A 27,368-nucleotide genomic window follows, 5' to 3' on the forward strand; every position below is an offset into this window, starting at 1 on the left:
ACAATGATTTTTAATTTTTAAAAAAGTAGACATACAGTAACCAATAATATTTACTGACATATTTTAACTTTTTAAATTATTTTCTCTTTCTTCTGACAACTGCACAGCTGAAAATATTTTAGCTATTATTGCTTCTATACAATTTCCTTAAATCTCTACTCCTAGAACTCACATAGGACATATGTTGGAGCCTCTCAATCTACTTCCCATCAGCATCTTAAATACCCATTTATCTTTTTCATCTCTTTATCTCTTGGTGCTAGGTTACAGATGAATTTTTAGTATAATTTTCCAACTAACTCTCTTCTCTGTACTTTTTTTTTTTTTTTTGCATTACGCGGGCCTCTCACTGTTGTGGCCTCTCCCGTTGCGGAGCACAGGCTCTGGACGCGCAGGCCCAGCGGCCATGGCTCACGGGCCCAGCCGCTCCGCGGCATGTGGGATCCTCCCGGACAGGGGCACGAACCCGCGTCCCCTGCATCGGCAGGCGGACTCTCAACCACTGCGCCACCAGGGAAGCCCCTTCTCTGTACTTTTTATTCCCAAGATTTTTAATTGGTTTTTACCACATCTGTTTTGTAGAAATACATATCAGTCTGAATTTGTTTCATAAATTAATTTCCTTTTAACTAATTTTCCTACTTTTATACCTTTGAGGCTCTTAAATATATCTATTTTAAAGTCATCTACAAATCATTCTATTATTTGAATTTCATAGACATATACTTGTATCTCAATTGTTCCTTGAAATGGCTGTCTTAGAAGTAGATTTCCTCATGTGCCTTAGAATTTTAATTTGCATGCCTATCTTTAGGGGTGGTTCATTTTTCTTCCTTTCTTATTCTCAGTGTTAATTCTTCCCTGTCTAGCAGTCTTGTGCTTGCCTACATTGCACCCTCAAGGTCTGCAGACCAGAACCATGCATTACACTGGCACCTCAAGGATCCTGTTTCACATTCATATTGGAGTGATATCAAAGGCCATAACAGAGCATGATCCAGATCTTCGTTACATGACTGTTTTCACTTTTCTATCATCCCAACCAAGGTACAACTCTAGGCAATCGTGGCAGCCTTTTTCAGCCTGCTTTCCTTGGCAAGGAATATGTCACATTTCCCAAGTTTCATTCATCAATTTTTTTCTCCCACTACCCATGAACAGAAGGCAATGCTGGTTGATATTAGTCCAAAGCATTAGAATTCCCATTGCTTTTGACAATTTGGGTTCCTGAAGACCAAGATACATGTACCTCTAGCCCTCTGTTTACTACTGTCAGATCCTATTCTATTTCTTATCTATGGAGATATTTATCTTGTTTTGGGGCAAGGCTATCTATGCCTTTTTAATTTTTAAATAAATGTATTTTAAATCTATCATTGTTATGTGTATTCAACAAGAAGGGTAAAATGGTTTAAGCTGTAAATTCATAGCTGCTTTTTGATAAGATCTTAAGACACACCATTTTTAAATCAAAGTAATCTTAATGCAATAAGACCCCCAGTGTGTTCCACCCATGGAAATAATCATAGCTTTCCACATTTGTCTATAAAGACTAAAAGGACTAAAAATTATAAGACTTAATTTATCTTTATATTTTTAGAAAGTATTGAGTATGTTAGAAAATGAAATTTTCAAATCAAAGAATCAATAATTTATAAATTTTGGAATATGAAATATGAACCAAAGTATCTGCTTTAGTTTTGAAAACCTGAAAGTGAATGACAAAAACTCAGAATTTCATCAGTCACCAAACTATACTATTCCTGATTATTTAATGTACTAATAGTAATATTTTCTACATGGAGGTCAAGTTATATGCATGGTGTGTGTGTGCATGTTTTGCTAAAACAGTGAGAAAAAGCCACAGTTAGTTGGCAATTTTAATACCCCACTCTCAGTAATTCATATAACTACCAGACAAAAAATCAAGAAGGGATAAAGAACTAGACAACACAACGAACCAACAATATCTAATTGACATATATAGAACACTCCACTAAACAACAAAGAATACACATTTTTTCAGGCATCCATGGATTGGAATGAATATTATTTTAAAAACAAAAACACTGAGCTGAAGCAATACCTAGAATTATTTGACCTGCAGAGAACTTGGCATTGACTACTCAATCATTGTGTTTCTAGGACTGAAATAGATGGAAAGTCTGATAAAGTCATACTTTATTTGTAAGTGGGAAAGTCCTAAGTCTGATGAAACTAAGTCTTTTCTTGAATCAATAATAGAGAGTCATGGCTCCTCAACAAATTTCTAGTCTTGACCCTGTTATAGAAACTGAGGATGGATCCCCTTGAGTAGTGACCCTGCTGTACTTCTAATAACTTAAACTGTAAATCTTTCTCCTAGCTTTCTCCAAAAAGACCTGAGCCAATTTACCAGGTGACTGTACACTGGGAAAAGAGAAATAATATTTTTCAGTGTTTACTGGATAATGGCTATTCCCTTGGAATCCAAACTGCCACTATGAGCCACCAGGCTGGATAAGGTTTAAAAAGAGGAATGAGGTCTAATCACTAATGACATTTTGGCTCAAGTCAGTCTCATAGTCCAATATGTACCCCTAATTACCCAATGTTTATTTCCTCAACTCTGGAAAGCACAGTTGGTCAAGACATACTCAGCAACTGGGAGAATCCCCAAATTGGATCCCTGACCTGTGACAATTAGGTTTCCTATGTATTGAGAATGATTAAATAGAAAATGTCAAATGGAGATCTTTAGAACTTACACTTCCTACTGAAGTAGTGAAACAAATGTAATAGCACATCATGGAGAGACTGCCAAGGTTTCTGTCCCCATTAGAAGCCTGAAGATTCCTAGCACATCCCCATTCAATTCACCTATTTGGCCTGTGGATAAGGCATATAGATCTTCAGGACTGAGAGTCCACTATTATCAAATTAGGTAGTAACTACAACTGCAGCTGTATTTCCAGATGTGTTTGCTTTGTTGGAGAAAACAGACACTGCCCCTTTTCTCCAGTTTGAGCTACTGATCTCAAACATACTTTTACTCTGTACTTGTTAGTAAAGCCATCAGAAACAGTAATGAACTTTAGTATCCCTCCTTAGGGCTCTACCAACTCTCCAGCTATCTTCTGTAGTTTAGCCCACTGGGAACTTGTTTGTTTCTCTACTCTACAGGACATCAAGCAAGCCCACAACATAAATGATATCATGCTGATTGGACCTGGTGAGCAAAAAGTAGTATATACACTAAATATCTTGTTAAGATATATGCATGCCAGAGAAGGGGAGAATAAACACCATAGAAAATCAGAGATATGTCATATATGTGAAATTTCTAGGCATCAATGGTCTAAGATTCTGCCTAAGGTTCTCACCATCAGTGGTGCATGTCAAAATTTCTCTTATCAAATGGTGACTGTGTTTCTGCATCTGATACCTGCTACCTCTTAGAGGCAGACCTCTAAATTTTGGTTGCAAAAGATAAATGATTTGGGCATCTGACTTCAACCTATTTACCAAACTACCCAAAAAGCTGTCAGTTGGAGTCCAGATCAAAAGAAGGTTCTGCAACAGAACCAGGCTTCCATTCAACCAGTCTTGCCACTTGGTTCACAGGACTCAGCATATCCAATAGTGCTTGAAGTGTCTATAGCAGTTGGGGATCCTGAAGGAACCTTAGGCAGAACCTTACAGATAAATCACAGTATACCTCTTTCAGATTTTGGAGAAAAGTTATACTTTCTCTGCAAATAATTATTCTCAACTGAGAAACAGCTTCTGCCTCCTTACTGGGTCCTACCTGAGTGCTAACACTTACTACTGGTCATTAAATAATGACGTTTCCTGAAATACGCCTATGAACAGGGTGTCGTCTGCCCCAAAATTCCTTACTGTTCAGTCAAGTGGAAGTGATAGGTTTTTCTCCACAGGTTTTGAAGTCACAAATAAGATGCACGAAAAGTGGTTCAAACTTCCATGGCTTGAGTACTCCTGTCACACTGCCACCTCTCTTTTTCTCTGATGTGAAGTTGTCTATGACAGCAGAATGAGAAAGAACAATTTGGTCTTTGTTCACCAACAATTCCCCACACTATACTGGCACTAGCTGAAGTGGACAGCTGCAGCACTACAGGTATGGCCCTGAAAGATCATAGTGAAAAAAAATCTTTTCAATGGAAAGAACTTCAAGCTTTCATTTTGCCTGGAAGTAGAGATGGATACAAGTACATATTAGAATGAGTCATAAGCAGTGGCTAACAGTTTGGCTGCATGGCCAGCAACTTGGAAGAAACAGGATTGGAAGAAACATGAAGAAGTATGATCTAGAGAAGATATATGTGGAAAGACTTCTCCAAATGGGTACAAATATGAGAATACTTTTGCCCCATACAAATGTTCACCAAACAGAAACCTTAGAGGAGGAGATTTTAATAAATATATGCATAAGGTAACCCATTCTTTTCCCATTATTTTATTCCCAATTGGCTCATGAAGACAATGACCATGTAAGGAGATATGGATCTTATGTATGGGCTTAGCAACATGGACTTCCACTCATCAAGGCCAATTTGGCTAGAGCCATTGCTGAGTACCCAACCTGCCAAGAGCAAATATCAACACCGAGCCCCTAAAGTGGCACCATTCCCTGAGGGAACTAGCCAGCCACCTGGTAGCAGTTGATTATACTGAATCACTTCCATCACTGAAGGAGCAGCTTTTTGTTCTCACTGGAAAAGACGTATATATGCTAGATATGGTTTTGCCTTTCCTACCCTCAATGTTTCTGCTAAAACCACCATCTGTGGGCTTACAGAATGCCATATTCACCTTCACAGTATTCCATACGACATTGTTTCTGACAACAACAAAAAAAACATTTTATAGCAAATGAAGTACAACATTGGTCTCATGCTCATGGACTTCTCTGGTATCATTCTGTTCCCCTCATCCTGAAACAGCTGGCCTAATAAAATTATGGAATGGCCTTTGAAAGACTGTTATGGCACCAGCTGGTGACAGCACTTTATGGGGCTGAAATAATGTCATCCTGGATGTAAGATATGCTTTGAGTAAGCTATAAATATGTAGTGATGTTTTTCCTATACCCAGAATTCAGGAGTTTAGGAATCACAGGACAGATATGGAAACAGCTCCTCTCATATTAACGATAATGATGCAATAGCAACAGTTTTGTTTCCTTTCCCTGCAGCTTTTTTGGGTTTAGAAGTCTTACTTCCCAAAGGAGAAATGATTCCACCAAATAATACAATATTGTATTGGAACCTGAGACTACCATTAGCTACTTTGAGCACCTCATACCTCTGAAACAAGAAGAAACGGTGAGGAAAATATTTCCAGCATGCAGGAGATCCTCCAGAGTGTCACTTAGTCTTCCCATATTTTGTGGTAAAAGTTAATGGAAAGGTAGAACAACCCAATAAAGGCAGGACTGTAATAACACAGACTCTTCAAGAAAGATTTGGGTCATCCACCAAGTAAGGAACCACAGTTGACTTAATACCCTTGCAAAGAGTACAGGGAATATGAAATGGAGAGTGGGAAAAGTTATAAATACCATCTTAGATTCCATGACCAGTTGCAAACATGAGGGCACTGATAGGAGCATTTATTTCTTCCTTGCTTCTAGGGTGTGTGTGTGTGTGGTGTGTGTGTGTGTGGTGTGTGTGTGTGTGTGTGTGTGTGCCAATTTTCCCTCTCTCCCATTTCCTTACTGTAATGTAAGATTTACTAATAGTGGTTGTAATAGTACCTTGGGATTAAAATTACAGGATATTCAATGGGGGATCTGACTCAGCCAGAAGAGGAATGAGCATCCCTCAAACATGGGTAAGTCACTTTGTATCTTCTTTTAGGGAGAGGACTAGCATGTTATTGTACAAAGAATCAATTTTAGGTGAAATAATGAATTTGTTTTTGCCTTTATTTGGAAGTAAATATGGCTGCTATGAGTGAGTATGAATGCCATGTTGACAAGGGGTGCACTGGACTGCTGACCTTGCTGATCAACAGTGGCAGCAGGCCCACCACCTGGTACCTACTTGCAGACCCACAGTGTTAGAAGCTACGCAGAGGCACTAACTTCCTTTATACCCCTTCACAACACCTGCCCTTGGGACCATGTGAGACCTGACATGCTGGACCTCACAGATTTCCTGCAAGTTTCTACTTTTCCCCATTTGTCTACACATACCAATGCTTTAGGCAGATTAGTCAGTGACTCCTTGATCTGCCTATTTCCCTCTTCCAAACTTTGTCTTCCCAGCTCCTTCTGTTTGTGTTCAGTCGAATTCCTAAAATAAGTCCCTCATTTCCATATATACTTAAAGGGACTCTGTTTTCCTGGCTGAATCTTGACTGATAAATGTAGCATGAACACAAAGCTGCTCATGTACTCCACATACCCCTCAAAAGAATCCAAAAAAAAAGTGCAATAAATTATGAAAGAATGGCTCACCTATGAAATGAAAAACCAAACAGCAACAAACAAACTGGATCTAAGACTGTATGTTTCTCTGGTGATGTCTGCCTTTGGGGTTCCAAGTCCGTGTATTAAATGCAATTACAGTGCCCTTCTTTATGTTCCTCTAAATTATCTATGTAACTTTTGCCTCCTATGCCCCTTACAGTCATTTCTGTCATATGTTAGCTCTTCAAACGTTTTCATTTCTCCCACTTTTAAAAATCTTTCTCCTAGAACCCTACCAACACCACCACCACAATCACTTAGCATCTGATGCCTCTTTGCTTATATCCCAAGTTTTAGAGTCACTCCTAGTATGTGGCACTCAGAACTGATCACACTACTTTAGCTAATATCTGATGAACTGATATTTCAGAGTACATGGTACTATCACCTCCCTCCTTTTACATATTTTTTTCCTATTAATGTAACCTAAATTTCAATTGACTTTTAGAACAGCCATGTTTCATGGTAATCTCATAGTGGATTTACCAATAAATAATATTATTTTTTTTTCTCAAAAAGTTGTTACAAATCCAGGTCTCTCTTCTTTCTTATCTAGGTGTGCAGTTGATTTTTTTTTTAACCCTAAGATCTTGAATGTTATATCAGCTCACTGGAATGGAAGTTAGAGGGTAAGAATCAATCATTTAAAACTTGATTCTGTCAACCAACAGATTAACTGCCATTCACAGATGTGTGCTGCCCATGAATAAGGTAACAATGAATTGTATATCTTTATTCCTTCATCTAATTGATGGACAAAAGTTTTATAAAAGGTCAAGGACAGGAATCTAAAACACCTGCTGCTTGACTTGGATTTTTCTAGTCAACATTCTTTAGCACACTTGCTCAACTTTCTATATATTTCCTCCTAACTGTATCAACATCTAGTCCACTTTTTTTTATTGAACTTGTCTCTAGGATGGATTTTAATAAACATTTGATATTTTAAAGAACCTTTCTGACATAGATTTTTTTTTTTGTTTTGTTTTTTTTTTTTTTTGGTGGTTTGTGGGCCTCTCATTGTTGTGGCCTCTCCTGTTGCGGAGCACAGACTCCGGACGCGCAGGCCCAGCAGCCATGGCTCATGGGCCCAGCCGCTCCGCGGCATGTGGGATCCTCCCGGACCGGGGCATGAACCCGTGTCCCCTGCATCTGCAGGCAGACTCTCAACCACTGCGCCACCAGGGAAGCCCTGACATAGATGTTTTGATAAGGCCACATTTGTGTACCTATTTTAAAATTATGTACATCCTCACAGGACTACATAATGTGGTCATTTTGACTTGAGGATACTGTGACACAGTCTTAAAAAAATTAAAATGTCATTTTTAAAAATTACCAGTTAGACAAAACTGAGAAACAGACATCTTCATAGTTCTCACATTTGTCATCTTGTTTTTCCCTGAACCCCCATCATTAGCGTGGAGTTCAGAAAGGAGAAATGCCAATGAATTTCTCTCATTTGAAAATGAGAGAAGCAAAAACAAAAAACAAAAAATGAAAGCAAAAACCAAAAAAAGGTATTTTAATGTTTGGCACAGCTGCTCTGAAGTGCTACATCAAAACAACTTCAATTTTAGAGGAAATGGTGCCAAATAATTAAGGGTCTAGCTTTGCAACGCAGGCATTAATAACGAGATTATGTGGAGATACATGGGGGTGGGAGGAATGGATCTGAGCAAGAACTTTTCCCACTAGCCTTGACCTAAAGGATGAGCATCTATGCTTAAGAATCAGGCTGCCCTGAGGAAAGCTTTGCCTTTATGAAGCTGATGATGCACTTCATCTCATCTTGCGCTTGGGAGAATGATTCTCTTTACAGTGGTATACTACAAGGTGCTTTATTCCAAGCTTCTCTTGTATTCTGCAGGCTTTTCACTTTCAAAGACAAACAAATGTCTAAGGAAAATGCATTTTAAAAAAGAGTTGAATGCATAGGCCACTTCATAAGTAGTTTTCTTAGTTCCACGTTCACAGCTAGGAATGTCTAGAGGGGAAGGTCTTAAAATCCCCAGAATCTTTTTGTTTCAGCATAAGTTGAAGAGAAAAATAGTATATTTGACTCACATGTTCCTCAATTGTCCCCCCAACAATAACCCATTTTCACAGAATAACTAGGTGAGAGCTTACACCATGAGATCTATGCACTGAATCAGAGGAATTCCAAAAGACGAACCCTAGGAAGACTGGACAATAATTCTGATCTAGAGGCCATGAGGAAACTAGGGTGATTTCCACACAAGACTCCATTCAAGCAAACAAAACTTCCTCTTTGCCCACTTCTTTCACCATAGACCTGGAAGTTGCTTACCTCTCAGACAAACAGAATGGACTTGCCTAAACATACAACATGGAAACAGATGTTCTCCCTCCTCCTTCCCACCCCTAATTAGTGGCTTAGGAGTTCAGACCTCAAGCAGCATGGATGAGCAAAATGTGCGAGATTACAAAGAACTCACTGAAGTACCAACATTGTCAAATAGTACCATCACTGGTTGGTTGGTTATTTTTGTACACATGGGCAACAGACTGTGAGCAGCTTGAGGGCAGGTCTTATATCTTATTCACCTCTTTATCCCGTGGTCTAGTGCAATACCTGGCACAAAGTAGGTGCTTAATAAATAGCTGAATAAATGAATTTCTAAGCTAATACTTTTATCTTTCATTAATTGAGTCAGTGGAAAACTATTACTTGAGCAACTATTTATGTACCAGATACTAGACAAAGCTGTGAGTGGACAAACAGGCATGAATCCTTCCTCAGGCCTTACAGTCTAATTGAAACTGGTGAAGTAACTTCCACTCCTGACGACTGACACCATTATTTTAACCTTAGGGATGTCAGACAACACTACTACCAAACCTCAATTTCCTCACATTCAATTTAGTGGTTGGACAAAATAATCTGTAAGATAATTTAAGTTCTAAACATATTGTAAAGGGTATGAAATGTATAAAGCATTATGTAAATTAAGTTTTAAAATTATAAAACATTTTTAAAAATTTGAATACTGCCCCAAATGGATGTTCTCCCCAATTCAAAAAGTAAATGGATACATGCATATCATTGTATAAACCACGTAAAGAATCCAGCAACTCTAGCACTGTTGTATTGTTATATCAGATCTCTACTGTATAATGTAACTTCTTTGAGGGAACATTTTACTTCGGTATCCTCTAATAGCATCTAGCACTTTTTTAAAAATAGGATTCGATAAATGAATTAATGCAATGGAAACACCTTAAGAATCACCAAGGATTCCAACCTGATTGGCCAATGGCATTTAGGAGATTCAAGAATCCCATGAAATTGTATTCAAAACTGTGTCTGTAGGCCATTCTGCAGAGTTCTTTGGTTTTATCAGAGTCTCAGAGAGATCTACCATCCAAAATGATTCCTTCACTAAGTATATATTAATTGAGTACCAACTACTTGACAAGCATTGTACCATGGTTTAGGCTTAGAATTTAAAACTTTTTTTTTATAAATAATGAATATTGATTGTATCAAATCTTTATAAGATCTGCTTTCTCACACTCACACCATTAAAAATAATGCATATTCTGGGCTTCTCTGGTGGCACAGTGGTTGAGAATCTGCCTGCTAATGCAGGGGACACAGGTTCAAGCCCTGGTCTGAGAGGATCCCACATGCCGCGGAGCAACTAGGCCCATGAGCCACAACTACTGAGCCTGCGCGTCTGGAGCCCGTGCTCCACAACAAGAGAGGCCGCGATAGTGAGAGGTCTGCGCGCTGCGATAGTGAGAGGCCTCCGCACCGCGATGAAGAGTGGCCCCCACTTGCCACAACTAGAGAAAGCCCTCGCACAGAAACGAAGACACAACACAGTAAAAATAAATTAATTAATAAACTCCTACCCCCAACATTTTCTTAAAAAATTAATAATAATAATGCATATTCTATTAAACACATTTACATCTTAAATCAGCATCAGATACTATGCAGTTATTTAATATGATAATTGCTGGTAAAATGTACTTTAGAAATATTGATGTATTTTTTTATCTGGCTCCATGGAAAAGCCTTCATGATGACAGAACCAATAGGGCTTATGTGTATAACAGATAGACACACAGAGAGGTATATAAACACACACACACATACACATAATTTAAGAAATCCATAGTAAATCATGCTGTTCAAATTGTTTAAACCACCTCTAATTCATCAATTATTTTATACCACAGCTGGGTTTCCATTTACTCCTGACAATAGAATAGAACTACTGTCCTTTAAAAAATAAATGATAACATATAAAGAAAACTTCATAAAACTGTTTTGTTCTCAGGGACTTTCTACTGATTGAAATAAACAGCTTTCAAATTCTCTAGATGGAGAACAAAAGTAATTTTAAAATCTCAAGAAAATCTCTAAAATTTAATGACAATTTTCCCCCTTTGGAAATATTTTCTCTCTCCTCAATGCAGCAAGCATTATCTATCTAGAGTCAATCAATATTTATATGTGCAGCTATTTAAGTTTTCAGAATAAAATTATTTTTACCTTTGAGAATGAGTGCCATATTCCTGCCACAAACATTTGGAAAGGGATATTTCCCCAGATACAAGCATAACCATACTTAAAGATATAAATCCTCATCCACAGTAGATGTTCTCTTTGTAATATGAAAATTCAATATAGCGTGATCCAAGATGACCATTTCAAAAAATGGTTACCTTATACTATTAGGAAACCATTTGTTTCTAATTCCTATACTCTACCAGAACTTAGTTGCAATTAGTGATAGTGGCCAGGAGATGGAGCATTCTCATTTCCTAAGATTTACTTCATAGGCCTTTGTGTATCTCACAGTTTAAAGAGAAATGTTTTATTAACGGCACTTATCACAAATGGCAGATAAGAATGAAAAATAAGACACTCAAAAAAAAACAAGGTATTAAATTTCTCAAAAATTTAACTTACAACTAATCACTTATATGTGAATAAAATACTTTGAATAAGCTTTTTCCCTCCTGTGTACAAGAAACAGAAGGAGAGAAAAAGTTTAAAATAATAATTATTTAGAATTATCTCAGTTTTTCAATTATTCCTTCTGCTTCATTTTATATAACGCTGGACTGCTTTACAATGTATGTTTTAATTATAAACTCCATTTTTTCAATGAAATAAAAACAAGTATAGTTTTAAAATAAGAATTTTATAACTGATATCTTAGGGAAAAAATTCATTACAGTAAACATATTCCCTGAAATGGCTTTATTCAAGGCACAAAGAATGTTTAAATGTTTCTTTCACTTAATAAACGCTAAAGAAGAGTCTTTAGATCTCAAATCGATTATACTGCTCATAAAAAAAAAAAAACAGCATTTTTAAAGCCCAGTAATCCACTCCCATACATAGTGAACACATTAACAGATGTGGGTATGTGTGGGTGTGAGGGTTATATTGCATGCTTCTAGAGATATTCCAAAACGGGAGGTAGGCAGATGCATTACATGTTGTTCTGATTTGGCCTTGAATACAGTCTGCCACCAGTTGCTGAATCTTTGATGGGAAGGTAAGAAGAATCCCTAATCATCCCTGAAAAGGCATAATCCAAAGCTGGCCGAAAAGGCAATGCTGGTGCCAACCCAGGAGTTAGGTAGGGAGACATGAAACCAGACAGCCCTCTTCCTGGAGAGGAATATGCCAGCCGTAATGGACTGATACCTAGTCTAGGATTTAAGCTGTAGATACTTGAATCACCTCCATAGGAAGCAGAAGTACTGTGAAGGGGAGAGAAAGCTGATTTATTTCCTAGAGTTCCAAAACCAATTCCAGCTAAACTTAAATTCGAAGCTCTCTGAAAAGCTGTATTTTCCAATGCTCCTGAGCTTGCTAGGTCCCTGGTGTCTGGTTTGTGTTCTTTCCCATTTAGGACCTGTTCAATGGCTTGGACCACATCCCCTTTGCAGAACTGTAGAATGCCTTCTAGACGGCTGCGTCTGTAACTTGGGAAAATCTTGGTAAGGATATCAAGAGGGTCTCTTGGTCTAGAGGACACAGTGGGAAGGCTGACTGTGGTATCAGTGAAGTCTTTGGCCCACTCACTTTCATTTCCTGATTCCAAATCAGAGGATGACAGGGACCTAGGACTCTCTTCACCTCCTGACTGCTCCCCAGGATGAGGAGACTGAATGCTATCATCCTTGTTTGGGTTTTCTGAAATAGATGACCTGACGTTTTGTTTTCCAGTGACATCATTAGACTTAGGAGATGATCTCAGGGTAAATTGATGGGATTTAGACACCAGTTCTTCTTGTCCACTCTGGCATGAGTCGCATTTACTCTCTTTTCGTCCTGGGGAAGAGGAAAAAAAGGAATGAAATAAAGGGAAAACTTCCAAGAACACAGTACTGCTCACTCAAAATTAATGCTGGATAAAATAACTTGTTTACTCATAGTATATCAATAATACTTATTAATCACTGTAAGAGATTTTAATGAACAAGAATTATAAAAGATCATTTGGAAATGCAGGTGTTGGAACAGTGGGAAAATGCTATTTATTATGTCATTTCAGGATCACAAAATTATATAATATACAAACGCTGTAGTTATTTAGGAATCAGAAGATGAAAGTCTATTGTTACCTCCAAACTGTTAACACCAATATTTCACACTACTTGCCCATTTGGTGATTCAAGATTTTCCTAAATGTTACCCAAGTTTTGTCATTATCCGCGGGAGGGTTTTTTTTCCACAATGACACAATGCAAAAAGAACTAAACAGAACAATTGTTTAGATAAGAAATCAGAAGAAGGAACAATCTTAGTATGAAAACGAATATTCTATTTAGTCACTAATGATAAATTTCAACAACTATTTTTTTAATGCTCACATTTCAGGTTCCAATTAAGTTACCTGAATAATGTGAGAAAATAACTAAATTGTTGATTTCATTTCAAATCTAAACCAATAATGCCAACTGCTGTACCAATCTCAAATCATACCAGAGCTTGCATGTTTCATTTTATGTGAGAGACAATACGAAGTTGGTATTTTTTCATAATCCTCTATGAAATATGGACTTTCTTTTTAAATCTCTAGGAAATTTCAATAAAAGTTTACAAATTGTTTCCAAAATAAAACTATTAACTGCACTAATTTCACTATTGCAATCTGTGTATATTCTTAAAGTGTCTTGTAAAAAAACATTTTGGTCGTATGCTTTAAATTGCAACTCCCTTCCAATACTAAGGGCAATTTTTCAAAAATGTTTTTACACAAAACCTGATTTTCTACCTCAACATGTTGAGTATATGAATATTAATGAAACAATACTATCTTTAAAAACCTTTTGCAAGGCTAATGCCAGGAAAATAATAACAAATAACTTTTATTTTGGTTTACATTTCCTATAGATATATTTTATCTCTATTTCTGTTAGAAAGAGTAAAATGTCAATGGGGTACTCAGAGTTTTACTGTCAAACTTTCTTTTGGTACAATGTTTATGAATGTAACAAAATATACATTGCCTAAAGCAGTGATTTGCAAACATGATTTGCAATACTATGTTTTCTCAAGGAGCTGTCCTACATTCTAAACAAATATCTACAGTTTATTTTAAAATTAAAGTGTGTACAATTTAACACTTTGAGGGTTAAAGTGCTGTCATTACATCAAACATATGACAAAAGGTGCTGCTCCTGCAAAATCACAAAGACTCTAGTATTTTCACCTTAAATAAAACAATAAAACCTATCTTAATAAAGTAAAGATAGATTAGCCTTGGTGTGCCATTCCATTTTATTTATATATGATTCACCACATATGACCCCCTGAACATGTAAGGTATCAAAATTTCACCTCTACAGTAATTTATGCATAAAATAATTTTTGGTATTACATTGTATTTATGGAATACAATATAATGTAATGAAATACTGACTGCATAAGACTATCTGGATAATAAGCTGTCTTTAAAATACTGTGATATCATTTACATCACCTCTGTTCCCTCAACTCCTACAGCTGGTTTTACTTTACTTTTATCATTGTATGCTATGTCTTGTATGGTAGTTTTGGGACACACATAGTTTTCCTTCTTTCGAATATAATGTTCTTTTGTGTAGGAAAATCTTATTCGCCTCTGCATCACTGTTAGTCTTGGTCTAGTGAATAAATAGACTACTACAGTTCATGGACATTGTATAAGAGGAGGCAGTTAGTTTAGAAGCAGCTTTTCAAAAAAGAAGGTCAACTGAGGCAAACAATAAAATAAAATAATTGACCCCATAAAACAGCACCCACCCCCAAAAAATCACATAAATAAATCAATGCCTAGCAGAGAGCTGTCAGTCGAATCTCACTGTCAATTTAGTTTGCAGAATTTTAATTTTTACTTCTTTTTATAGCAGTTTTGCTTAACAGCTTCGTTCTCCAGCCCTCTTTCATTTTTCATGAAAAATGTTTAAAGTCCATTTTGTCCACTGACATAAACTAGAACATGGACAAAAAGGTGACACAGGTGAAAACAAAATCATATATGCCTTATTTAAGTAGAGAGACACTCTTTTCAAAAGCACAAAAGTACATGCTGTGATCTGTTAAGAGCTGCAATTTTCACAATTCAAGGAAGCGTTCTAATTAATAACTTACTATATCATTATCTTATAATTTCATATGATACAACTAGTCTCAGATTTATACAAAAATACCAAAATGACATTTTCAGTGACCTAGTTGTAGGACTATGAAATTCACTAAAATACAGTGAGATTTACATTAGCATGAAAAGTTAAGTTGGGATAACCCTAGTCAAAAAGAAAATCTTTTCTACCTAACACAGGGGGGGAAGACAATTTTCAGTCAATAAATAAGAGAAAAAAAAACTTCTTGGATAAGAAATCACTAAGGATAAGATCCCCAAGGATAAGAAATTCTTGGACTTTGAAATTCATACCAATGTTTTTACAAACCTGATTTTAGAAAACCTAAATTTCTTTCCTATGAGAAGAGGTGAAACTGCAAATGTTAGAGTCTTCTACACTTTTGGAGGCTGAAAAGCAGTTGAAGAAAAGGGATAGAATGCTTAAAATTTTTAAGGGAAGGGAGTAAAAATGCTTTGGTAGATTTCAGTCTCTTCCCCACTTCTAGTTGGCTTGTCCCAAAGGTAAAGAACTGTACTCCCAACCATAAGTGAGTTTTCCATGCAAGATCACATGAACTCTAGCTTTACAAATGAAACTAGTACAGAGCAAGCTCAAAACGTAGCTCCTCTCATTAAGCTTTTTACTCCATGCCTGCTCTCTACTCTCACAGAGAAAGTCATAGCAACTTGGACACAAACTCCATTCCTAAAATGAGTTCCTCAACTGATCACTTGCACTTCACTTTTTCATTTCTTTATCCTATCACCTAAGCTTTAGGTCCTAAGGGAACAGAAAGCCCTTCTGAAGTGAATGTGTCAGGTCTCTAACACCCTTACTAACATTCATATTGCAGAGCAGTTTCCCAGAACTTAAATGCTTCTTTTAAACAACTTTTCTTGCCCTCCTCCATGCCACGGCAGCTTATTTCAAAGATTTTTTTCTTCAAAACAACCATTTTTCTTTTGCAAAGAACAAATGTAATATCTACTCACCTTGTTTTTCCTCTGTATAATCTGGCTGGAAAATCTCGAAAGCAGGAGTCGCCAGACCACTAGCCTGTCTCGAGGCACTCGGTCCCAGTGCACTCACCATCGCAGGGCCGCTTGCTGTGGTCTGGGGATTCTCCATTCTGCTGCTGCCTCCTCCGGATGATCGACCCCCGGGCCCTGAGGGTCCAGGGTATAGAAGCCTCTGCAGCGCCCGGGCTTCGCTCTCCTCCTGGGCCTGCTGCCTGCGCAGCGCCACCTGTGCGGCCATGACGCGCTGGCGCTCAGCGATCAGGGTGCACTTGGCACACGCGCAGTCCCGCCAGCGGCAGAAGCGCTTGTGGCCCTTGAGGGCTGACACGACTCCGTGGTTGCGACAACGGGCGCACTTGGGTGTTCGTGGGTAGCCGCAGGCCACGGCGCCCACCCCCCTTTCCACTCCGGCAGGCGGCGGGCAGCCTCCGCTTCCCGCGGTGGCGGCTGCGGCTGCCCGCAGAAAGAGGCTGGACGGGCGCAGGAAAGTTGGAGGAACAGGTATCCCCGGGGGTACCGGTAACGCTGGAGACTGGGGCGGAGGGGCCGCTGCCACCAGCCCCGGGGCCAGGTGGGGTGGGCCGCTGCCGCTTTGGTCTCTACTGCCACACTGTGACTGCTCCATTTCCGAGAAGTGTCTGGTGAGGGCTCGCCACAGAAGAGTGCGCTGTCCACAGCCAACCCTGCTGGGATGCGAGGGCCGAGAGGACCAGCCTTGGTCCCGCTGCTTCCCACCCACACACCGACAGTCTGGCACAATTCCCGTGAAGAACTGGGGACAACCGATCCCCACAGCTGGAAGCTCTAAGAGGCGCAGATGCCACTGAGCCTCTTAGAGTCCTGGGGCGCTAAATTAATGCTCGGTGCTCCTAATGCCCGGTGCTCCGCGCGCCTTCGCCTTTGGAGCAGAAGAAAGCAAGACTGCAGAGGCTACCCCGCCCACCGGGTCTACTGGCCAAGGGCTGAAAACCCGGGGAGGGAGGGCCAGGGGCGGAGAGTGGGGACCTGACCGTCTGGGAGGAGGGGCGGTGGGAGACAAAAGAAACTGTCCGCGCGCGCGCGCGCGCACGCACACACACACACACACACACACACACACCTTTCTCCCACCTGCTTCCCCATGAATTCCTCAATGTATATTTTTTGTAAGATACCTTCACTCCCTGCCCCCATGCCTCTTACTACCCTTCTTAAATTAAGCAAGATTTGAAGTTCTTTCCCCAGTTCCTCGCTCCTCTTACAAAAGTTTGAAGATTTGGACATGGAGTTCTCCTTTTCTTTCCTTTTCCCAGATGAAGTCTTTAGGATGGTAGCATGGCCAATATTAATGAGAAAGCACAGCTTAACAAGCTGCAAATATTACCCACACCTGAAAGGTGCCTTATTTTAAACGGGTCTTAGGGCTGCGTCTAAACAGTGGATAAGTATTTAAGGGACCTGATTCACATTCAGAATCTTCTCATGTATTATGTTTATTTAGAGATGCAAATTTGGATTCTATATATCGTTATATTTTGAAATGTTATTGCCCAAAGAAGTCTTTATGAATTTCTTATCTAGATTTATACATAGCAACTGTTAAAACTATTTCAAAAATACTTCACGTTTCTGTTGTACAGTATTGGGGAAGGTCATGTAGACCATTCTTTAAACATGCTATCATTAAATGCACTCTTGAAATATGCATTTAATGCCTTTAATTGTAAGAAAAGATCATACTGCTTTTAAATCAAAAGACCATTTGAGGCTGAAAATTCATGAGTGTCTGTTCCTTAATGGAAAGAAGAGTCAGGGCTCTATCAGTTTTTCAAGATAATATTCAACTGCCTTGACAGGCAATTGATATTCTAGCACTAAGATGGCAAGTAATAATGACATTTTTACCATTCCACCTATTTGACGTCCAGGGCAGACACTGTTAATCAATCTGGGCTTTCTCCTACCTGCCCACTTCACACCAACACCACCATCACCATCCTCCCATATGGGCATCCTGACATTCTATCATAGAAGCTTCCCACCCTTCCTAAGCATTGGAACTACCTAGGGAACTTTTAAAAGATATAAATACTTAAAACCAAGTAAACTGATTCTTTTGGCTGTGAGTCTTTTAAACTCTCAAACTGAAGATTATATACAACCAAGGTTTAGAACTGCCACTCTAGGAATTCCTAACCTCTGCAGATTCTGTAATACCCAAAGTTTCTCACACCTCTGTATCTTTGTTCAAGCCACACTTACGTAAAATCCAGTTATTCCCTTACTGTGGAACTCACATCCAATGTATGAGTAATGAGTTTTCATTAAAACTCTATTTGGATCATTAAAGTACAGAGAATTACCTAGCGAGAAAACAATTCCTTTTTTCTATTATTTTTAAAGACGTGGTTACATAAAGGAAAATGCTCGGCTTGGTGTAAATATGACATTATAATTTGTTAAGCTTTATCAATTATGCTTTTTGTGTGTGTGTGTGTGTGGTACTCGGGCCTCTCACTGTTGTGGTCTCTCCCGTTGTGGAGCACAGGCTCCGGACGCGCAGGCTCAGCGGCCATGGCTCACGGGCCCAGCCGCTCCGCGGCACGCGGGATCCTCCCAGACCGGGGCACGAACCCGCATCCCCCGCATCAGCAGGCGGACTCTCAACCACTGCGCCATGAGGGAAGCCCCAATTATGCTTTTTAACAAAAAAAAAAATTAAAAGAACCTAGGCAAGTAACATTGTTTACCTGGAATTTAACACTATTTTTCTATTTTTATTTGATTTTCAAAGTTATCTTCCAATTATGGCAAGTGATATTGGTTTTTATTCAAAAAAGTGAAAATAATTCTTAAAGTAAATGTATTTAAATAAAACGGGTGTCTACTGACAGGGAAAATGACAAAATGTGTGAGAGACTGAAAACAAACTTTTCTGATAAAAATAAAGGGAATCGAAATAAATTGAGAAATAGACCATTTCCATGGGTCAGAAGACTCAACATTCTTAATAAGACAGTTCTACCTAAACTGATCTATAGATCAATTCAACCTCAATCAAAATTCCAGCAGACTTTAGTAGAAATTGTCAAACCCCCTCTAAAACTCATCTGGAAATGCAAAGGAAAGACATGGCATAGCCAAAACATCTTTGCAAAAAAAAAAAAGGATAAATAAAGTTGCAAGGCTAACAATATCTTATTTCAAGAATTATTATGGGGCTTCCCTGGTGGTGCAGTGGTTGAGAGTCCACCTGCCGATGCAGGGGACATGGGTTCGTGCCCCAGTCTGGGAGGATCCCACATGCCGCAGAGCGGCTAGGCCCGTGAGCCATGGCCACTGAGCCTGTGCGTCCGGACCCTGTGCTCCGCAACGGGAGAGGACACAATAGTGAGAGGCCACCGTACCGCAAAAAAAAAAAAAAAAAAAGAATTATTATGAAATTATGATAATCAAAACAGTGCATTACTGGTGAAAAGATAGAAAAATCAACCAATGTGACAGAATAGACAGTTTAGAAATAGACTCACCCATAAATAGACAACTAATTTTAGACAAAGGTGCAAAGACAATTCAGTGGAGAAAGGACAGTTTTTTCTCAGCAAATTTTGCTAGAATTGAACATCTGTATGCAAAAAGAAATTTAACTTTGATCCGTACCTCATGTGACTTATAAATATTGACTCAAAATGGATCACAGACCTAAATATAAGTCATAAAACCATATAACACAGGAGAACACCTCTGTGACCCTGGTTATGCAAAGATTTCTTAGATACACCACCAAAAATATGATTCATGAAAAGAACAAATTGATTAATTGTACTTTATCAAAACTAAATACTTTTCTTCTTCAAAAGACACTATTAGACTGAGAGAAAATAGTCGTAATACATATATCTGATAAAGGACATGTATACACAACATATAAAGAAATTTCAAAACTCCATAAGAAAAAAACAAATATTTTTAATGATTTGAACAAACATGTCACCAGGGAAGATATATGGATGGCAAATAAGCACAACAAAAGATTCTGAACACCACTAGTCACTAAGAAAATACAAATTAAACTTACGATGAAGTACCACTACACATCTATTAGAATGGCTAAAACTTGAAAGATTGACCATATCAGGTATTGACGGGAATGTGGAGAAGCTAGGACTTTCAAACACTGCTGGTGGGAATGTAAAATAGTACAATCACTTTGCAAACCAGCTGACAATTGCTTAAAAAGTTAAAACATGTCATATCATATGATCCAGTCATTCCATTCCACTCCTAGGTATCAACCCAAGAGAAATTAAGCAAATGTCCATAAAAAACCACAAAATTTCATATTAGCTTTATTCATATAGCAGGAAACTGGAAAAGCCCAAATGTCCATCAACAGTTGGTATAACCATGTAATGGAACAAACAAAAGTACATTGATATATGCTATGACACGAATGAATCTAAAAATAATTATTCTGAGAGAATAAAAGACAAAATGAGTATATACTATGTAATTTATATAAAATCCTTGAGATCTAGAGTGACAGCACATCAGCAGCTCCTGTGAACAGGCTGTGGAGGGGCAGTGAAAGATGGGCAGGAGGCATTACAAAGGACCAAAAGAAAACTTGTGGAGACGACAAATATGTTAATTATTTTCATCACGGTAGCGGCTTTACTTGTGTATACATACATCAAAATTTACCAATTGTGTATATTAAATATGTGCAGTTTATTGTGCCTCAATTATACTCTGATAAAGCTGTTATAAAAAATAAAGCTCGGGCCTCCCTGGTGGCGCAGTGGTTAAGAGTCCGCCTGCCGATGCAGGGGATACGGGTTCGTGCCCCGGTCTGGGAGGATCCCATATGCCGTGGAGCGGCTGGGCCCGTGAGCCATGGCCGCTGGGCCTGCGCATCCGGAGCCTGTGCTCCGCAACGGGAGAGGCCACAACAGTGAGAGGCCCGCATACTGCAAAAATAAAAAAAAATAAATAAAAAAAAATAAAGCTCCTTGTTACCTTTGGAAGAAGAATGCCATAGAATAGCATTCTGAGCAAAGATAATCCTAATCTTATCACCCAAAGCTGAAGCAATGATTTTAAAAACTTGTATTTCTTCTCAAACACACTGGAAAGCCTGACCTCTTCTCCTCTCAGAATAGTACTTTGTGCTCTTTTTCTTAAATTATGTATACTTTTTTCCCCCTTTTTACCCCATCTAACAGCAACTTAGTACTGTGACTATTCTTATAAATCACTAAGATGTTAACAGCTGTAATTTAGCAATGGCAACAGTTTCATCAAGTGAAAAAGTGATGAGAAAGGAGATACATCATTTTTAATGAAACTGTATACAAGTATCACAAACATGTCATTTACAAATTTATTCTAAAGAAAGTAAAAGAAAAAAAGACTAGTCTGATAAATGGGAAACGTAGAGCATATCAGAAGGAAGGAAGGGAAGCGAACAGAATTTCTCCCAAGCTCAAAAACATGTATGCATCTCCTTTTTTAATTATTATTCACTTTTATTCCAATTCCTTGTTCATTTTAAACTCTTATAGTCAACTGCCATTTTTCGCTGGTTCACCACACCAACCACTCAGCACAGAGATGTGGAAGTGCGAATCAGCAACTGAAAAACAGGCCTGGCTCTTAGCTTTATACTAAGCTATAAAGATCTTAGGCAAGACACTTATTCTCTCAGCTTCACTTTTCCCACTGGCAACTGAAAACATTAAGTCATATACAAGGATATTTCCAAGTCTGTGAGTCATTTCATTTTCCAAGTCTAGTCTGAAGTTATTTTTTATTAATGTTCTTGATCTCTAAAGAACATCATTACTACCCCCACTAAGGCCTCAGTCAAAGCATCTCTCCTCCTGGTAGAATATCTTGTGCTAACGTTTGGTAAAGGAAAGTTAAGGAGGACATGCTTAGCTTGTCCTGGCAAGAAGACTGGGGATTTGGAAGGAAAGGCTCTAAATTGCTTATTCTTTTGTACATAAACATATGCAGTTCACTTCACGGCTTCAGAATATATGTGAGCACACCTTATATAGCCCATCTGCTCCAAGGCTTCCCAGAACCATGCTGGTATGCTAATATTTTTTGTCGGTTTTGAGGGGAAGTTTGAACTGAATTTCTCTTTCTCCAGGGCTCTTCAAAAGGCAATTGAGTGTTATCATGATTGAGAGACCACAGCCTGCAGAGTGACAAATTTCAGCCCTTGGACTATGGCCCATCAAATGGCTAGGCATCCCGGATCTGGGAAAAAAATAAGCCTCCTCTGGGACACAGTCTTTCCTGGAGTATTGTTGGAGAAACAATGAACGTATTTGGTGATATAAGTAATTGGCCAAGAAATGTCACTCCCCCCAAAACCAATATCTACCAGTAAATGCTCCCTTCTGAGAATACCCTACAGCTGGGGAGAGATATAATTCATTGCCCCAGAGCTGTAACTCCCCACAGCACTGTACATCTTAGGAAACAGGGCTTCCTTGGAGGACATGATCTCTAATCCCTTGGTCTAAGATAGCAAGAAGCCAGTTGGAGATCATACACGTTGTTCCCCCACTATCAAGGGGACAAGGACTATAAAAGTGAGTAGAACTGTTTTCTTTTATTGCTTTATGACCCTTTTCATACCAGTTGAGGATGCTTACCTGTAACGAAGAACTCAAGAAACTAACAAAGACAGGGAACAGAGAAGTACCTTTTTTTTTCCTATATCCATTTCTATATGCCCAGCATAGTAAACACTCAATATATCTTTGAAAATAAATAAAGAATGGGTGCCACAAGACTTATTTGTCGGTTGGCTGAAAAGGCACTAGTATCACATTATTTTTCCTTTGTATTCTGAAATTTTTGAAAACTATTTCCAGTGCACTAAGAAGTAAACTTTTCCAGTTTTAGCTCCATGGTGTTTATATAAGCTGGAGTGTAATTTCTTTTTAAGTATGGTTTATTGTTTCCTTTGTTTTCTGTACTTCTGCTTAATATTAAATAAGGTATTTTGACTTTTTTTCTTAAAGAAAAAGTCTTATGAAACTCTACAGTTATACTTTCATGCCACTGTAAATGTATTCCAATGTTTTTCAAAATGTTTAGATCTAAGAACACATAATTGCTTATGAATGTGATGAATTAACGTGTCAGTGCATTTGCTTGTAATCTTCTTTCTTCATACAAAAAGGTTATGATAATATTGTATACATAACACTTTTAATTTAATATTGTGATACAAACATTTTCCATTTTAAATAGCTTTTGCAAACATCATCTCTAATAGCCATATAATTTTCCATTATTTAGTCATACAATAATTACTTAATTCTTCTAATAAAGGATATTTATAATGTGTCATTTTCTCCCTGTTTTAAGTAAGAAAGGGATGAATATGTGAGCTTGAAAATGTTTTCTAAATTACTAATTATCTCTTTAGAATAAATTTCTATAAATAAAAGTACATAATTAAAAGTTATGGATATTTTTTAAACTTTTGACTTACACTACTAACTTTTTTCCTGAAGAGGTCATATGAATTTGAGTTCTAATATGCAGTTCATTTCATCATTATCCCATGTATTTTTTTCTTTTAATGGTAGTGGTTTTCTTAACTAGGAAATTGATGCCGCTTTCTCCTGAAATAACACTGATAACCCAGAGTTCCATTAGGAAAATAATTCTACAAGGTTTCAGTTCATAGAAAGATAATTACCATTTTGCAAATCTTTGGTTGAGTATGACTGGGGGGAACTGAAGCAAAACATGGCAAAAGTTCCAATCATTGTAACATACCCTGATGGTTCTTTGAGTAAATTACATGGCCTTTTGTGAACTTGCTGATTTAAACAATTCTTCATAAAGGAGTGCTACTGACTTAAAAAGACTGTAACAAGAAATGCTGGTGCCATTGTGGTTAATTGAATAAGCACATGTTCAAAAGCTATGATCTTTATTTAGTTTACTCTAATAGATCTAAGTCTACTGCGTAAATAGGGCTCAGAACTTATGAAACTCTTGTTTTTTAACTCATGGGATATTTAAAGGAAATTCATGCTCAGGCACTGAGATAAGCTTTGTGACTTGTCTTACACTGAATAGAATCCACCTTCATAAATTAATGTATGTGGAAAGATTTCCTCAGAATTCAGTCTTTAAACAGACAGCAATACAGTTTCCCTCAGAAAGTATGTGAGAGCCCTTTACGTGGCTGTTAAAGATCATAAAAGAATAGCACATATTAAATGGTAAAGCATTTTAGTAAGAAGTTGAATTAAAAATTGCATCCTTGTTAATTAAAACAAATCATTAATCAATAAGTCTTCATAAAATTCTACCACCTTAAAGGATCTTATTATATGAAGAACATCTCTCTTTCTCATTATTATAGCTACCCTTTAAGAGCTGGTTATTGTGTGTTATGCACTATGCTCAGGCCCTATATATATTATGTCATTTATTTCTCATAATCAGCTTATTGAGGCCAATTATATTATCCTGGTTTTACAAATGAGAAAATTATAGTTTTAAAAAGAATAAGTCCTCAAAATACTCTAATATTCAGACTCCTTTATACTCATGCTTCTCCCCAGAAGTTAGGCTAGCTTCCACTGTAATAGAGACTCACAAAGCAACCTGTTAGGTAGAGTTGTTCGTAATACAGTTACTCAGAAGAGTTGCTTACTGGCTAAGTCATAAGCAATCTTGAAAATGTAACTATTCTTTCAGTTAACAACAGTTCCATTTTTTAAAAAAAGGTATGACATTAAAAAGAGAAATTCAAAATTCCATAGTTTTCATATCTTCTTTTAGTAAAGTTTAATGACAGAATTTTTATTGTTTTCCCCTTTCTTTCTCACATCCTACCATGTAAATAATAAGACAGAAATCAAGGCAAAAATTTTTGCTATTATTTATTTATACCATTAGAAATTTGAAACATGTTTTCCTTTTATTTTCAAGCACCACTAAAGTTAGATTAGATACTAACTTCTACTCCTGTCAAAACCTGACATTCTATTCAAAGGTGATCTTTTCCTCTCAAGGTAACTATTGTGAGACCTTGCCATTCAGCATTAGAAAAAAAATATTTAAAGGTTTCATAAAATAAAAATTGACAAAAGAGAAGTTCATAGGTGCCCTTTTTGGAAAGCAAAATAGTTAACAAAAAAAGATACATTTTAATGAGTTAGTTCCTACTGTATTCCGATGACTGAACACAAACAAGATACGTAAGTCAATTCCTCAAATAACCTCAAATCCCTATTTATTCAAGAGGAATTGCCACAGGATCTAGAAAATAGTTTTTTGTTCATTATTGTTATAAAATATGATGAAATTAACTTTGAAAGATGTTATACATGTCTGCTTTTTTCTCTTCTATCTTTTCCTGTGCCAGAGTCTGTCTTCTGGAGCTTTCATTAGAAGTGTTCCAATTAAAAAGCAGTGTGAGTGAGAAAATGGCTTCCATTCACAACAAGGATTCTAAATAAGAGGTAAATTCAGTAAATCAGTTCCTCCCTGGCTCCTAGCCATTCACATCTTTTGGTTTTGAAATTCATGTCTTTGCGAGCATAAGGTGGTTGTTATGAGGTGTTGTCAGGCCTCTGACAGAGTTATTGTGCATGGTAGGAGATGGCAGTTTTTGATCAATGTCTTCAAAGTCAAAGCTTGGAAAATAATAGCTGCACATCAAAACCCAGTGCCATATGCAGTTAACATTGGGCTCTTTCAGGTGGCCCCAGGGAATGACTTAATTCTCATGTGGAGCTTTACTTTAATTAGTCATCTATAATGGTGTATTAAGATTTACACGAAGACTTGTAACTTGAGATTCACTGTCAAATGAGGTTCAGAAAAATCATTATCAGAATAAAAATAAAGAAACCTACCTATTTATTCATGTTCTCCTCCCATTTTTCCTGAATCCCTGACTGATTGCATTTCTGCTCTTACGACATCTTTTATTGACCCAATACCTTTGTAAGAATGCCCATGTTTAATTTTTTAGGCCATTTATGCAATTATTTCATGATATCCTGCCTAGTTGATCAAGTTACTGATTTTAAACCTTTCTGTTGTGCCTTTTTCTATATTTTTATTACTTTAAAAAAACGTCTGACAGGAATAAAGACGCAGACGTAGAGAATGGACTTGAGGACACAGGCAGGGGGAAGCCTAAGCTGGGACGAAGTGAGAGAGTGGCATGGACTTATATATACTACCAAAAGTAAAATAGATAGCTAGTAGGAAGCAGCCGCATAGCACAGGGAGATCAGCTTGGTGCTTTGTGACCACCTAGAGGGGTGGGATAGGGAGGGTGGGAGGGAGATGCAAGAGGGAGGAGATATGAGGATATATGTATATGTATAGCTGATTCACTTTGTTATAAAGCAGAAACTAACACACCATTGTAAAGCAATTACACCCCAATAAAGATGTAAAAAAAAAAGTCTTAAAACAGTCACAGTTGCTTTAAAATGAGGGGTTTTATGTTGTTTTTAGTTTTCTTCTTCTAGAACATACAGTTATTGGCAACATTTAAGAAGAAAAAGCTACTTTGTTCATATATCCATTTGAATAGCACAACTGGCATGTATTATACAATCATATTATCATATATATATATATATATATATATACATATATGTGTGATTTCTTAAAGAATCTATAGAGTCACAGGTGGAAAATACACAATAAAAAGATAAATCCATAGTTAAGAGTTAAATGTGCCATATGTTTGTCTAATACTGAGGCACAATGGGGTGCACTAAGAAGCTCATTAAGTCAATGGAAATAGCAGCTGGGCTCTATCGAGATGTCTATTCACTTCTGAAACAGAAAAACAGAAAAAGAGTGGACACATTCCACTTCTCAGGTTTGAACTGATCATGTTAGCTTGAGGTTAGTGCAATGCAAAATGCTAACGTACCTTTCCTCTCAGCATCTAATTTGATAAACTTCATTTTAATAGCTGTTTCTTTATTTTTCCCAGTAAGGCAAAGGTATCTATCACCCCTTACTTTCTGAATTTTTATCATTAAAAAAAATTTAAAGCTCTGCCAAAGCACCCAAATAGTACAGTAAAGTGATGCAGCAGACACAATGAGTCTGATAAATGACTTTAACAGTAAAAAAAAAAAAAAGTCTTAATATCTCTAGTTTGATTTTATGGACTTCAGAATGAAATGAATGCCATAATAATACAAACTGCTCCCACTAAAATTTTGTGTGATTTGGGAAAAGGCCTTGGTTCCCAAGGCACT

General features: G+C 37.6%; 1 protein-coding gene across 1 annotated transcript; it reads right to left on the reverse strand.

Moving 5' to 3' along the window:
- Positions 1–11,949: 11,949 nt before the first annotated feature.
- On the reverse strand, positions 11,950–16,738 carry DMRTA1 (DMRT like family A1). Its single transcript, XM_060102336.1, has 2 exons — positions 16,087–16,738; positions 11,950–12,797 (listed from the first exon to the last, which is right to left on the reverse strand). Exons 1-2 carry the CDS (start codon positions 16,736–16,738, stop codon positions 11,950–11,952), a joined length of 1,500 nt encoding a protein of 499 aa, XP_059958319.1.
- Between the last annotated feature and the right edge of the window lie 10,630 nt (positions 16,739–27,368).

Source organism: Mesoplodon densirostris, chromosome 6 (genome assembly GCF_025265405.1).
Source record: "Mesoplodon densirostris isolate mMesDen1 chromosome 6, mMesDen1 primary haplotype, whole genome shotgun sequence".
Taxonomy (NCBI): Eukaryota; Metazoa; Chordata; class Mammalia; order Artiodactyla; family Ziphiidae; genus Mesoplodon; species Mesoplodon densirostris.